The sequence below is a fragment of the Epinephelus moara genome, chromosome 16 (assembly GCF_006386435.1).
Source record: "Epinephelus moara isolate mb chromosome 16, YSFRI_EMoa_1.0, whole genome shotgun sequence".
In the NCBI taxonomy this organism is placed as follows: domain Eukaryota; kingdom Metazoa; phylum Chordata; class Actinopteri; order Perciformes; family Serranidae; genus Epinephelus; species Epinephelus moara.
In genome coordinates this window covers 6762553-6778225 of record NC_065521.1, presented here as the reverse complement: position 1 = coordinate 6778225, position 15673 = coordinate 6762553, and the positions used below count along the sequence as shown (strand labels likewise).

Here is a 15673-nt window from a genome sequence, read left to right as displayed (position 1 = left end):
ACCTTCTGAATTCACCTGTCTTCGTTTCCCTTCGATGTCTGCAGCTAAACATTTCAACACCTGGTTATGTCGCCATGTATATCGGCCTTGTGACAAGCTAACTTTACAGCCTGACAAAATATGCTTTAAGGTTGCGGTACCTGAACACAATGGGCATGAAGGGTCCTCATTTACCCACAGTTTTAGGTTCTTGGGGGTTGGTAACACATCATATGTAGCCCCTACCAGGAATCTAATACGATTCTCCTCCATACTCCACAGGTCCCTCCAACTAAGCTTCCTCTTCTCTACACTTTCCCACTTCAACCACTGTCCTTGTTTAGCCTGGGCCACTACCTTTGCACCCCTAAATAGCTCCTCCTGTCTACGTATTTGTTCCATGACCAGCTTTCTTTTATCTTTGAGACCTGCTTTATTCCATACCGGTTTGCCTGAGCCAAGCCCTAGGCCTCCCCGGCCAAACTGAACATTACCTACAATCTCTGAATGCGTAAGAGCTGCCTCTACCTCCTGAACTGCTGATCTTGGGTTCCACTTCCTCCCCTTGGTTGGATTTGGAACCACACTCCTAACTACCACGTCCTTATTCCCAGATAACAAGAGCTCTGTCCTGACCTTGGTACATTTAAATTCCTCTGTTAAACTAGATACTGGCAGCTGAAGTATCCCTTTTCCATACAATGTAACACTACTTAGGCACCTGGGAGCGCCCACCCACTTCCTAATATAGGAGCCAACCGACCTTTCAATTCTCTCCACAATGGATAATGGAATTTCATAAATTGACAGTGGCCACATTAACCTAGGATATAGCCCAAATTGCAAACACCACAACTTCAACTTTCCTGGAAGTTTTGATTTATCTATTCTATCCAATCCTTCTGCCACATCTTTTCTAAATTTCACCACCTGTTCCTTATCATTCAACTACATTGTACCACCTACCTAAGCTCTTTACTGACTTTTCCCTAATTGTTGGGATTTCCTCATCATCTATGACAAACTTCCTGTCACTTAACTTCCCTCTACGTATCGAGATGCTTCTAGACTTACTAGGCTTGATCTTCATGCTGGCCCACTTGAGGTTCTTATTTACCTTCTCTAGTAGCCTCTTTGTACATGGCATTGTTGTGGTCACCAGTGTCATGTCATCCATGTAAGCCCTAACTGGTGGAAAATGCAACCCATTCTGCCGTCTCTCTCCACCTACCACCCACTTAGAAGCCCTGATGATTACTTCCATTGCCATAGTAAATGCTAATGGAGAAATTGTACACCCTGCCATGATGCCTATTTCTAGCCTCTGCCAACCTGTTGTGAAACCTGCTGTACTTAGACACAGCCTAATATCCTGAAAATATGCTTTCACTAAGTTAACAACTACCTGTGGCACTCTGAAGTAGTCAAACGCACTCCAAATGAGGCTATGCGGTACTGAACCAAACGCATTTGCAAGATCTAAAAATACTACATGCAGGTCCCTTTTCTTAATCTTCGCTGCCTGAATCTGGTGCCAGATCATGCTAGTATGCTCTAAACACCCTGAAAAACCTGGTATTCCTGCCTTCTGCACCATGGTATCTATTAAGCTATTCCTTTCTAAGTAGCTAGCTAATCTCTGCGCAACTACACTAAAGAAAATCTTCCCCTCTACATTCAAGAGAGAAATCATCCGGAACTGGCTAAGGTCCACAGACTCCTTCTCCTTAGGAATGAGGACACCCCCTGCCCTACGCCATGCTCTTGGTATAATTTGCTTCTCCCAAACTATTCTTAGCTGTTTCCATAAAAATTTAAGGGTATCAGGCGCACTTTTATAAACCCGGTAGGGGACTCCATTAGGCCCTGGGGCCGAAGAAGCCTTTGCACGCCTGACCACCTCCTGAACTTCCTTCCACCTAGGTGGTCTGACATCCATCTCATGCTCTATCCCTTCTAATGGAGGGATATCGGGTGGGAAACCTACTATCCTATTCTTCTCTAAATCTGAATATGTATTTCTCAAATATTCTTCAACCTCTAGCCTTTCTGCTTTGAGCTGCCCTCCCTTTTCCTGGCTGAACAATCCTTTAACAAACTTAAAAGGGTCCCTGAAAAAACCTGTCCTTACATGTTCCTTCTTCCTCCTCTTTTTCCTGAGATGCTCTGCCCTTCTAAGAACTGCTAGCCTGCTTCTCAACTCCTCTTGCAACACCTTAATTCCCTCCCTTTCTTCTTCTGTAGCCTTTCTCCACACCTTTCTTAACTGTCTCCTTTCCTTGACTAGCTCCTCTATTTCTCTTTGCCGCCTAGATTTACCTGACTGTACCCTCTCACTCCTCTTTCTCTCATGCAACCCAAACCTCTCTACACCATATGAGTAAATTATATCTCCCATCTTTTCTAACCTTTCTATTGCATTTCCTCTAAGCCTACTTAAGATTACTGACAAATCTCTATTAACTATCTCCCATTCTTTACTGTCATTTGCCCTAGGCCATCTAACTCTAACCTTTTGCTCCATGGTTCTCTCTCTGACTGGCATACTGGCCTCAGTGTCACCTGCATCCTCTCTTACTACCCCCTCCTCCTCCTCCTCAGTGGCAGCGTTACTGATATCCTGCGAACTGTGGTTTTCTACCTGCCGCTGGACTTCATCCGACTGACTCGACTGACTTCTTAGGAAGTACTGATCAATGCGGCTACTTTGCCCTTTCTTTGCCACACACTTCTTCTTTCCCTGATGAGTTCTGAGGCCTTTTACTGATGTTACTTTCTGCCAGCCACAAGGACAAACCTGAAGCATCTTGTTCTCAACTGTGCTACTTTTATCCTCTACAGATGCGCTCGCCTTGCCCTGAGTGCTGCTAATTCTAGCCCTGGTGGATAGGTCCGTGCCCCTATCCTTCACTGAGTCACAGATCCAATGCATAGTCGTGTCCGTTCCAATGTCTGTTACCGTGTAATCCACCTGTGAGTCATCTTCCACCCCTGCTCTCGCTGACTCTTGAGGTATTTTCCCTATGTTGGCTGTAGCTAATTTTGGTTGTAATAAGGCTGCTAGGCCTCACCACTGCTACCATGGGTTGCTAGCCCATGCCAGCACCTTTGGGGTCTTTTCCCTCCTGTCAGCTGTCTTTGGCATTATTTGGCAAAATGTTGGCATTGTATATTTCTGCAAACCCCGGATATGCTACATTTGTGTGTTTCGCATGTATCATATCATTTCTGATGTGATGTAGTTCAGATTACATGTAGATTAGCTGAATTTTTTCTTCAGGAGGAAGAGGGGATGGTGGATAGAGTGCAGCTCGGTACAGGTATTGCTGTCTGAACCCCCAAGAGAGTTGTAACTGAGCCTGTCACTTGGTATTCGGATTTTTAATGTCTGAAACTTAGACTCTGTTGGTCCTGTCATGCATGTGTGTGCACTCTGCAGTGGCAGTCTTTGAAAAACTGTCCCAAATGTTGCAGATGGGAAAAATGAAAATTACCTTAAAAACTCTTAAATTTCACTTTGAGAACCCTGGGGGTACCCTGCATTGGCCAAACGTGCAGAAGTATGAAAATATGCAAGATTCCTCTTTTCATTATTGAAACATTTAAGGCATTTTTTTTTGTCTGTCCTTACTGTGGAGAAAACATGATAAAGTGTCCTCTAGGGTGTCCTTTCAGTCTTGAAAACATGTTCTAATTTGTTGACATCCTATTCTGGTATTCAGAATAGGGCTCTCAGTTGATAATTTTGACTGTAACCTTGTTCTCTCCCTTTTAGATATCCGCCTCCGGGTTCGTGCTGAATACTGCCAGCATGAGTCTGCGCTTCAGGGCAATGTCTTCTCCAACAAGCAAGAGGCGGTGGAGCGACAATTTGAGCGCTTCAACCAGGCAAACACTATTCTCAAATCCCGAGACTTGGGCTCCATCATCTGTGACATCAAGTTCTCTGAGCTCACCTACTTGGATGCCTTCTGGAGGGACTACATCAATGGATCGTTGCTAGAGGCCCTTAAAGGGGTCTTTATCACAGATTCCTTAAAACAGGCTGTGGGCCACGAAGCTATAAAACTCTTGGTCAATGTTGACGAGGAGGACTACCAGGCTGGTCGACGCAAACTGCTCCGTAATTTGGTCACAAGTGGAGGGTGCCCACCAGGAGCTAGCAAAGACTTTGTATCTTAGACCCACTCTCCAGGCGGTAGCATATGGGAGGAATGCAGCTCCGCCTCCCCCACAGGGAATAGTGTGAGATGTGGTTGTGTCGTCTGAGCTGCCTGAAGTGTGTGCCTACAAGGAACTGAAGGACTCCTATCCACCACATTGATTCCTTCAGAGCTAAGGTCAGGATATCTACTTGGCACCCCTGAGAGTAGCATGCGGGGTGATTGATTGGAACTATGTTAGCAAAAAGAAGTAGGAGCATACAGGTTGACATTATTTTGAATGTTAGACTGGTCATTTTCTTCAAGGAGGAGAATGCTGATTCGTGTGTGCATTAACTTTAACTCATTTCTGGTATGTTAGCTCATTGAAAACACATCTGTTAACTGATAATACTCTTCACCCCCTTTCAGTTCAAAATCCAGTTCTTTTAAATACAGTAAACATGCGTAACACTGACATATTACTCCCAGTGGGAGTTGTACTTTGTCAAACTGGTTCATCTTTTTTCCAGGTTTTTCAGGTATATTACAGATTGATTGGATTAACCAATAAGTAAGTGTTCTGTACAGTGTGTTAAAGAAAGGCACAGACCGTAGTTGACTTAATTATAATTTGTTTTTCTATTTCTTCCAGCTTATTATCCTGCTTTCCCAAGACTTTGCAGAGTTTCTTGTCTGTTGAGATGAACACTTGCAGAGCCTTTGTTTTTTTTTTACTGGCTCGTATTTGGCCATCGTGAACGTCATTTTGTCTCAGATTTGTTTTCACAATTTTTCTTTGTTTTACAACAGGGCTCGTTACCAGCAATTGTGATTCTGGCCTTATGTAAAATTTAAATTTTTCAGTCACTGCCAATATTTCAAACTTTGTGGATTGTTCAGATGTGTCGAATCATATCCAATGAGTCATTCTCTGGTGTTTTAAATTAGTTTGGATTTTCAAATCAGTGCCAGTTTCACTGTCAGCCTGTACCTCTGCTCATTCACCATCTCACTCATGAAATAACACTGAACTTAATCGACAGCAGATGAAAATCACAGCCATTGTATGTAGAGTCATCTAAGTTGTGCAGGTAGTAAGATGCCAGAACAAATTAAAATAATTGACAGTGCCTGTTTTTAAGATGTTAAAGATATTTTAGCCAGCTGTAGTTGAACTCAAGCTTGCTAAATCGTCAGCAGTCTTCTCTGGGGATAAGTCATGCTTCCTGGTGGATGAATATGTAGTTGAGTCCGCATATTCAAAAGGTGGTATGAGCAAGTGTTGCAATCACTTACTCATCCACTCGCTTGACAACCTGTTGGATGTTTTGGAGAAGCAGCTACAGGTGTTCTCAGCTACATCCCCCTCTTTTAGGAAGTGAGGCATCTACACAGGCATTCACGAAGTGATTGGGGATTTTTTTAATAACGTTTGGAAACAGAAAAAACTAGCACTATGCGGACCAGCATAATAGTGAGGTATTTAGCATGTTAATCCTCTACAGTTTAGTGCTGATCTTAATAATGTGCTTTTAGTGGCATAACACCATTTTTACAGTGTAGTCTGAAATGCAGATTAACCAACATGTGGATTTATATTCATTTATTTTTGGTATCCATGGAATGAGGTGGATTAACAGAAGACATTAGGTTTGACAGTATTACTGATGTTAATTTTATGCAGTAAAATACACTCAGTGGCCACTTTATGAAGCATACCCCTCTAGTTCTGGAAAGGCTCCCTGAACAAGTTGAAATATTCACAGCATGGATTCATTGAGGTGTGGGAGACTAGATTCTGAGATTCTGCATCATATTTACAGGATAGCCCCACACAATTGCTGCAGATTTTGTGGCTGCACATTCATGCTGCAGACGTCCCATCTCACCTCAAACTATAGGAGCTGCACTGTCGGCTGGAGATGTTTTTGTATTTCTGCAGGCTGCAAGATTTCAACCAGGCTGGTGATATAATACTCAACTTATCTGAAATAATGTTTAGCTGTAATAACGTTTTCAGGATATCAGTAGCTTATATGGACCAGTACACATTCATCCCGTACAGCTTGTTATTTTTGAGTAACTTCACCCTTTCGGTTTTTAAGCATTGCAGTGTCAGCAAGCTGCAGAAATTGTGCACATTAAAAGTTCCTGATATACCCAGCCAAGAGTCCGCTGTTGTGTGTCTTTGAGCCCAGTGTGGCCAACAGTTGCCTGTAGTTTTCGTGGTGTGTCCCCATGTCGACCCTTATTAACAGCTAATTAATCATGTATTATTAGTGGGGATGTAACAATATATTGAATTTCATGATATCACGAGAAAAATGTTGTGATATCACGAAATTCAATATATTGTGATATCACGATAAAAATGTCTCGATACCATTGTGGGATTGTAATAAAATCCACCACAATATGACATGGTTATTTTGCTAGTACAGCTGCGTTCCTCTGTTTCTCCTTTTTGGTTCATCAACACTAACGCTTGCCTGAGGCAAGTAAACTCTGTGTTCAGGCAAGTGAATGCCTCATGCAGTTGTAAAATTAGGCAAGTGAAAATAAATGTGATGTATGTAACGTTATCTGAAAATAAACTGTATCACTGAAGCGGAGCTTTTCCCGCTGTGTCTTTCTCACCACCAAGCTTTGAACAGGACTGATGAGAAAAATCTGACATTCTGGACATTGTAGAAGGTAACTCTGAAGTTGATGATGTCATCTAGGACATAGTGACACTAACGTTAAACATCTCTGGAAGGCTGCATGTGAGAAACTCGCTTACAGTGCATCCGGAAAGTATTCACAGCGCTTCACTTTTTCCACATTTTATGTTTCAGCCTTCTTCCAAAATGGATTATACTATTTTTTTTTTTTTTTCTCAAAATTCTACACACAACACACCCCGTTTTTTTTTAGTTTTTTGCAAAGTTATTAAAAATAAAAAAACTAAGAAATCACACGTACATAAGTATTCACAGCCTTTGCCATGAAGCTCAAAATTGAGCTCAGGTGCATCCTGTTTCCACTGATCATCCTTGAGATGTTTCTACAGCTTAATTGGAGTCCACCTGTGGTAAATTCAGTTGATTGGACATGATTTGGAAAGGCACACACCTGTCTGTATAAGGTCCCACAGTTGACAGTGTATGTCAGAGCACAAACCAAGCATGAAGTCAAAGGAATTGTCTGTAGACCTCCGAGACAGGATTGTCTTGAGGCACAAATCTGGGGAAGGGTACAGAAAAGTTCTGCTGCTTTGAAGGTCCCAGTGAGCACAGTGGCATCCATCATCCGTAAATGGAAGAAGTTTGGAACCACCAGGACTCTTCCTGGAGCTGGCCGGCCATATAAACTGAGCGATCAGGGGAGAAGGGCCTTAGTTAGGGAGGTGACCAAGAACCCGATGGTCACTCTGTCAGAGCTCCAGCGTTCATCTGTGGAGAGAGGAGAACCTTCCAGAAGGTCAACCATCTCTGCAGCAATCCACTAATCAGGCCTGTATGGTAGAGTGGCCAGACGGAAGCCACTCCTTAGTAAAAGGCATATGGCAGCCCGCCTGGAGTTTGCCAAAATGCGCCTGAAGGACTCTCAGACCATGAGAAACAAAATTCTCTGGTCTGATGAGACAAAGATTGAACTCTTTGGCGTGAATGCCAGGCGTCATGTTTGGAGGAAACCAGGCACCGCTCATCACCAGGCCAATACCATCCTTACAGTGAAGCATGGTGGTGGCAGCATCATGCTGTGGGGATGTTTTTCAGCGGCAGGAACTGGGACACTAGTCAGGATAGAGGGAAAGATGAATGCAGCAATGTACAGAGACATCCTGGATGAAAACCTGCTCCAGAGTGCTCTTGACCTCAGACTGGGGCGACGGTTCATCTTTCAGCAGGACAACGACCCTAAGCACACAGCCAAGATACCAAAGGAGTGGCTTCAGGGGGTGTCGGTGGCTTAGTGGTAGAGCAGGCGCCACATGTACAAGTCTGTTTCCGCAGTGGCCCAGGTTCGACTCCAGCCTGTGGCCCTTTGCTGCATGTCACTCCCTCTCTCTCTCTCCCCCCTTTCACACTTGTCTGTCCTATCCATTAAAGGCTAAAAATGGCCAAAAAAATATCTTAAAAAAAAAAAGGAGTGGCTTCAGGACAGCTCTGTGAATGTCCTTGAGTGGCCCAGCCAGAGCCCGACTTGAATCTGATTGAACATCTCTGGAGAGATCTGAAAACGGCTGTGCACCGACGCTTCCCCTCCAACCTGATGGAGGTTGAGAGGTGCTGCAAAGAGGAATGTGCGAAACTGCCCAAAGATAGGTGTGCCAAGGTTGTGGCATCATATTCAAAAAGACTTGAGGCTGTAATTGCTGTCAAAGGTGGATCAACAAAGTATTGAGCAAAGGCTGTGAATACTTAAGTACATGTGATTTCTTAGTTTTTTTTATTTTTAATAAATTTGCAAACATTTCAAAAAAACTTTTTTCACATGGTTATTATGGTATGTTGTGTGTAGAATTTTGACGAAAAAAATGAATTTGATCCATTTTGGAATAAGGCTGTAACATAACACAATGTGGAAAAAGTGAAGCGCTGTTAATACTTTCTGGATGCACTATATCTTGCCCAGAAGCTCACCGTCTCTGGTGTGATCATATCCCCTTCAGAAGCTTTGTAATCCAGCCTTGAACTGCGGAGTGTTTTTGGACACTTTGTAAAAATAAATGTAGAATGATTAATCCCACACTGAATGTCTTCTGTGATTATCATTTTCCTGTGTTGAAACAGTTACTGTTGTTATAAGCTGTCCGTGATGCCTGTTGAGTCTGTTGACCAATCAGAGACTGTGTTCCTGACGTATCGACCAATCAGAGGTTGTGTTCCTGACAGTGTAGCAACTCAAATCTCACACGCACTGGATACACAATGCAATAATGAGCAACCGTGTTGTTTTTGGCTTAAAATGTTCCTTAAACCACCTAAAAGTGGCCAAGTAAAACAGGCAATATAACAATGTTTGAGTTAGAACCATCCCATCCATGTAATTGTTACCTGTTGATATTATGTTTTGTACATTAATAAATTATAATTGTACAAATCCCTGTTAAATTATTTAGAGCGTGATGCCGAGCCCTGATTGTACTGTTTTTGTTTGAACAGCAGAGGGTGCAATCGTACTAGTCACTTCAGTTGAAGGCTTGTTAAAATAAATATTTTGAGCATATGAGGGTTTTTGGCTATTCTGCATATTTGTGGTAATTTTTTCTTTTTTTTTTGAATGAACGCTCAAGCAGATACTGAAAGTTTGTATACTTTGATCTTTTAAACACTACTTCTAGAACTTTCAAGGCCAAATAATTGTGTCTTGAACACGAATCAAACATTTTCTGTAATAACTCATGCTGTGAAAAATGTGACTCACATCCATGGTTGAAACTAAGATCATGACACAAAAGTCAGATTGTGACATGTTTGTCTAAGTGGTGTAGCCATAGGTAGCTGTGCAAGATGGCGGACCTTTTTGTACATGTGCGACTCACATTGACGCGCGACTCATGGTGTATTGATAGGGCTCAGTTCCGATGAGAAAATGGCAACATACAATCAGATTCATTCTTCAATAAAGGACATTATTTCAAGTCATCATTTTTCTTCATCAATTAATATCATTAAGAATATTAAATCGTGGACTTTTTATCATGGTTATATTGTACCATGAGTTTTTGGTATCGTTACATCCCTAATTATTTGATGACGATAATACATGATGCTGATGAGAGCACTGTCCTACTGGCAGCTCAGTTTACTCAATTACTGACTTCCCCTATTTTGAGCATTTATCCATAGTTTATACCTCTGGCTTTAATTTTCTTCTTGCAGAGGCAAAACATTGCAGGCCGACCATGCCAATGCGAAGCAAAACTTCTAGCTTCCAGCTGAAATTTTTTAATCAAAATTCTATTCAGGGAATATGGCAAAAGTGTTCAACTGGATTGACAGTATAAAAATTGTAGGCTTGTTTGTAATGTTAATCTTTGTGTGATACTTTGTGGTTTAAGATTACAGACTACTATAGATGGGCTATTTCTTCTCATGCAGCTGCAGAACTTACATGCATGTTGGCAGCCAACTGGCTGTCAGCTGTAGACTTTGTTCTGTGTTCTTGTGTACTCGTACTCGTACTCGTCGTCCTCCGCTTATCCGGGTCCGGGTCGCGAGGGCAGCAGCCTCAGCAAAGAAGCCCAGACAGTCCTCTCCCCAGCCACTTCCGTCAGCTCTTCCGCGGGAACCCCAAGGCGTTCCCAGGCCAGCCGGGTGATGTAATCCCTCCAGCGTGTTCTGGGGCGGCCCCGAGGTCTCCTCCCGGTTGGACATGCCCGAAACACCTCCCAAGGGAGGCGTCCGGAAGGCATCCTTACCAGATGCCCGAACCACCTCAACTGGCTCCTCTCGATGTGGAGGAGCAGCGGCTCTACTCCGAGTCCCTCCCGGATGTCTGAGCTCCTCACCCTATCCCTAAGGCTGAGCCCAGCCACCCTGCGGAGGAAACTCATTTCGGCCGCTTGCACTCGCGATCTCATTCTTTCGGTCACTACCCAGAGCTCGTGACCATAGGTGAGGATTGGAACGTAGATCGACCGGTAAATCGAGAGCTTCGCTTTCTGGCTAAGCTCCCTCTTCACCACAACGGACCGGTTAAGCGCCTGCATCACTGCTGACGCCGCCCCAATCCGCCTGTCAATCTCCCGCTCCATCCTACCCTCACTCGTGAACAAGATCCCGAGATACTTAAACTCCTCCACCTGAGGAAGGACCTCCCCCCTGACCTGGAGTGGGCAATCCACCCTTTTCCGGCTGAGGACCATGGCCTCAGACTTGGAGGTGCTGATTCTCATCCCAGCCGCTTCACACTCGGCTGCGAACCGCCCCAGCGAGAGCTGGAGGTCACTGTTCGATGGAGCTAGGAAGACCACGTCATCCGCAAAAAGCAGGGACGAGATCCTCCCGTCACCGAACCTGACACCCTCCACCACTCGGCTGCGCCTAGAAATTCTGTCCATAAAAGTTATGAACAGAACCGGTGACAAAGGGCAGCCCTGGCGGAGTCCAACCCTCACCGGGAACAGGTCCGACTTACTGCCAGCCACGCGAACCAGACTCATGCTCCTTTGGTACAGGGACTGGATGGCCCTTAGCAAGGGGCCACCAACCCCATACTCCCGGAGCACCCCCCACAGGATGCCCCTGGGGACACGGTCGTAAGCCTTCTCCAAATCCACAAAACACATGTGGACTGGTTGGGCAAACTCCCATGCCCCCTCCAGCACCCTGGCGAGGGTAAAGAGCTGGTCCACGGTTCCGCGTCCGGGACGAAAACCACATTGCTCCTCCTCAATCCGAGGTTCAACTATCGACCGGACCCTCTTCTCCAGCACCCTGGAGTAAACCTTACCGGGTAGGCTGAGGAGTGTGATCCCCCTGTAGTTGGAACACACCCTCTGGTCCCCTTTCTTGAAAATGGGAACCACCACCCCGGTCTGCCACTCCAGAGGCACTGCCCCCGATGTCCACGCAATGTTGCAGAGGCGTGTCAGCCAGGACAGCCCTACAACATCCAGAGCCTTGAGATATCCAGGACGAATCTCATCCACCCCCGGGGCTCCGCCGCCTCGGAGTTGTTTCACTACCTCAGCAACTTCTGCCCCAGAAATTGGACGACCCGCCCCCGAGACCCCCGTCTCTGTTTCCTCACTGGAATACGTGTTGGTGGGATTGAGGAGCTCCTCAAAGTATTCCTTCCACCGCCCGACAATGTCCTCAGTTGACGTCAGCAGCTCCCCGCCCCCACTGTAAACAGTGTGAGCAAGTTGCCGCCTTCCCCCCCTGAGGCGCCGGACGGTTTGCCAGAACCTCTTTGGAGCCGATCGATAGTCTTCCTCCATGGCCTCACCGAACTCCTCCCACGCCCGAGTTTTTGCCTCAACGACTGCCGCTGCTGCGCTCCGCTTGGCCCGCCGGTACCCGTCAGCTGCTTCCGGAGACCCACAGACCAACCATGCCCTGTAGGCCTCCTTCTTCAGCCTGACGGCTCCCCTCACCTCTGGTGTCCACCAGCGGGTTCGGGGATTACCGCCGCGACTGGCCCCAGCGGCCTTGCGGCCACAGCTCACAACAGCCGCCTCGACAATGGCAGAGCGGAACAAGGCCCATTCGGACTCAATGTCCCCCTCTGCCCTCGGGACGCGGTCGAAGCTCTCCCGGAGGTGGGAGTTGAAGATCATCTGGACAGGTTCTTCCGCCAGGCGTTCCCAGCAGACCCTCACTGTTCGTTTGGGCCTGCCAGGTCTGCGCGGCGTCCTCCCCCACCATCTGATCCAACTCACCACCAGGTGGTGATCAGTTGACAGCTCTGCTCCTCTCTTCACCCGAGTGTCCAGAACATATGGCCGCAGGTCAAATGATACGACTACAAAGTCGATCATTGACCTGCGACCTAGGCTGTCCTGGTGCCACGTGCACCGATGGACATCCTTATGTTTGAACATGGTGTTAGTTATGGCCAAACTGCGACCCGCACAGAAGTCCAATAACTGAACACCACTCGGGTTCAGATCGGGCAGGCCGTTCCTCCCAATCACGCCCCTCCAGGTCCCGCTGTCATTGCCCACGTGAGCGTTGAAGTCCCCCAGCAGAACAATGGAGTCCCCGGTCGGGGCGCTGTCCAGCACCCGTCCCAGGGACTCCAAAAAGGGTGGGTACTCTGAACTGTTGTTCGGTGCATAAGCACAGACAACAGTCAGGACCCGTTCCCCGACCCGAAGGCGCAGGGAAGCAACCCTTTCGTCTACCGGGGTAAACCCCAACGTACAGGCAGAGAGTCTGGGGGCTATCAGGAACACCCCGGCCCCACCCCTGTTAACCCACCCCGGCCCTCCGCCTCTCACCCGGAGCAACTCCAGCGAAGGAGAGAGTCCAACCCCTCTCAAGGACTAGGGTTCCAGACCCGGAACTATGTGTCGAGGTGAGGCCGACTATATCTAGCCGGTAGCGCTCAACCTCTTCCACAAGCTCCGGCTCCTTCCCCGCCTTGGTCTGCTGCCCAATCCACATTGCACCGAACCCTTCTGGATCCCTCTGTGGGTGGTGGGCCTACAGGGGGACGAGGCCATGTAGCCGGTTCGGGCTGGGCCCGGCCGGACCCCATGGGCGAAGGCCCGACCACCATGCGCTCGCCCACGGGCCCCAACCCCAGGCCTGGCTCCAGGGCGGGGCCCCGGTAACCCTTCGGGCCTGGTACATGTGTCCTTGTTCGTGTCCATCATGTTCTTGTGTAACTTCACAAAAATCGTGAGTCAATCGTTTATCACCAGACTTAAGTGTCAGTATTAGGTAATCCTGCAAAATCCTAGATTATATGCAGTGATAACATGTTTTAATTTCTTGTTTTTTACAGTATCTGAGCATGACAACAAATATACTATAGTTAGACAACCACTATGGTCACATTTGATAAATAGCAAATGTCACTTATGGGTCTGTGATGGAAGGGAATTTCCAGTATCCTTTATCAAAGTCACACACACCTACCCATCCATCAGCCTGAACTCCACCTCCTTACTTTTCAATAAAGTACACACTACTTCTTGCATTGGCACTAAAGGTTGGCATTAAATCAAGAGATATGTAATCAACCAATGTGGACACAATTTCTAGAATTACTGAACTGGTGTCAAGGGCTCACAATAGTCCTAAATTTTACCCTTCAAATTGTGGTTTTAAAAAACGGAAATAATTTGACATGTTGAAATGCCATTACTGGTGTATGAGGACTGTTTATGACTTGCTGCAAACTCAAAGTACCTTTGTTTGAAAAGGTTCAATATCAGACAGTGACAAAGTAGAAGAATACTGCTGAGCGCTAAGATTATTTTGATTTTTTAGACAGGGATAGATAAGAGCCTGAATGCCATTTTTGTAAGAACTATGAAATGCCAGTCTCTAATGCTAATATTTGTTTTTCAGTGAAGAATGCCAGATGGTTGACATCTGCATATGTTTTTACCAAATATATTCTTCATACTAAAAATGCCCAATCTTATCTCCACTATCATACCATCCATGGTTGCATATCAAAACACTCATGTCATGATTGACAGGCCACTATTACTGTGATTTACATAGAGTAGGCCTACATTTTATAAATTTTTACTCCTAAAGGTTGCCAGTTAGTGTCTGTTATATAGGTTGGTGTATGTCATGTTGATTGTATATTTTGTTAGTTGTCAAATGCAGCTGTCTCTTATGCAAAATTGCATGTAACCTGTTCTCTTCAGAAATGTCATAGAAACTCACAGTGCTTACATTTTGTAAATAACTAACTAATGTCACAGCTTTTTTTTTGTTAAATTTTGCATTTCTTTCAGAAAACAGACAAGTAGGATTGTTAATAAATGAAATGGATGGGTTTTGTTGAAGTCTTAGTCCCAAAAATTATTATTATTATTATTATTATTGTTATTATCATTAATATTTTGTCACGACATAGAACAAACATCATTTTAGAAATCTGGCCCAAACCTGCTTTGACACACAATCCCTGTGTATGATGCTGAATGTTTGAATACATGTTTAAACTGTGTATGACAATTTACATTAGACTAGTCCTGGGTGCATCTTATTTCTCTTAGACATGTGTCCTTATTCCCGTCAATCAACTCTTGCTCCTCAGCTCATCACACTCAATGTGAAAAAGACATAAAGGAAGGAGAAGTCAAGGCAACACAATTTGTCTGACAAATAAGCAAACCAAGTTTACTTGGACCATGGTTGTTCTTGCAGAGACTTGAATGTAATGTATGTCAGTGTGAACCATACTCTACCAGTGGGATGGTATTGCTTTCAACACTTACACTAAATGAAATGATAAAATATTTGGTGGGTAGTCCTGTCGAATTGTTGACCAATAAAAGTACTTTGCTGTGTTTCTATATGCCATGGATACCATGCGATCAGTTTATTTATTATGAGTCAGAGCTTTGACAAACCACTGCAACAGCTGGTCTGCAGCACCATCTAACTTTACACAAAATAGATTGTGTGTGTGTGCATATATATACAGTACATACATAAAAAGGTCCATCAGGTGTTGGGGAACCGGGGCAACCTGAGAGAAATGGGCTGCTGGAACAAAACATAGAAAGACAAGAGCAGAAATTATAGGACTGTTATCAAATTCTGCTACATAGACTGGAACACTTAATTGGCCTTAAAGGTTCTGCACTAAGCTGGTTTAAATCTTATTTATCTGATCGTTTTCAGTTTGTTCATGTTCATGATGAATCATCCTTACGTACTAAACACTAACGTGTTTTGGAGTTCCGCAAGGTTCTGTGCTCGGACCAATCCTATTTACTCTATATATGCTTCCTTTAGGTAACATCATTAGAAATCACTCTATAAATTTCCATTGTTATGCGGATGATACACAGTTGTATTTATCGATGAAGCCAGAAGAAACTAATCAATTAACTAAACTTCATAACTGCCTTAAAGACATAA

The 15673-nt window shown here is 45.0% G+C and overlaps 2 protein-coding genes across 3 annotated transcripts in view; one reads left to right on the top strand and one right to left on the bottom strand.

Annotated features, from left to right (window-relative positions):
* Positions 1-3748, bottom strand: part of LOC126402530 (uncharacterized) — a 25277-nt gene extending 21529 nt beyond the window's left edge. The window contains exon 1 of the mRNA XM_050064624.1: positions 508-3748. Within this exon, the coding sequence (XP_049920581.1) occupies positions 920-2911 (1992 nt within the window). The 5' untranslated portion in view covers positions 2912-3748 and the 3' untranslated portion in view covers positions 508-919. The remainder of the gene's footprint in view (positions 1-507) is intronic.
* dedd (death effector domain containing) overlaps positions 1-6731 on the top strand; it is a 44989-nt gene extending 38258 nt beyond the window's left edge. Inside the window, exons 5-6 of one of the 2 annotated variants that reach the window (XR_007571233.1) lie at positions 3755-4319; positions 4777-6731. Coding sequence is in view for 1 of the 2 variants with exons in the window: in XM_050064697.1 (XP_049920654.1) it covers positions 3755-4161 (407 nt within the window). In the remaining variant the exon portion in view is untranslated. Of the gene's footprint in view, positions 1-3754 lie in introns of both variants that reach the window. The other variant, XM_050064697.1, reaches the window with a different exon arrangement.
* The last annotated feature ends 8942 nt before the right edge of the window (positions 6732-15673 follow it).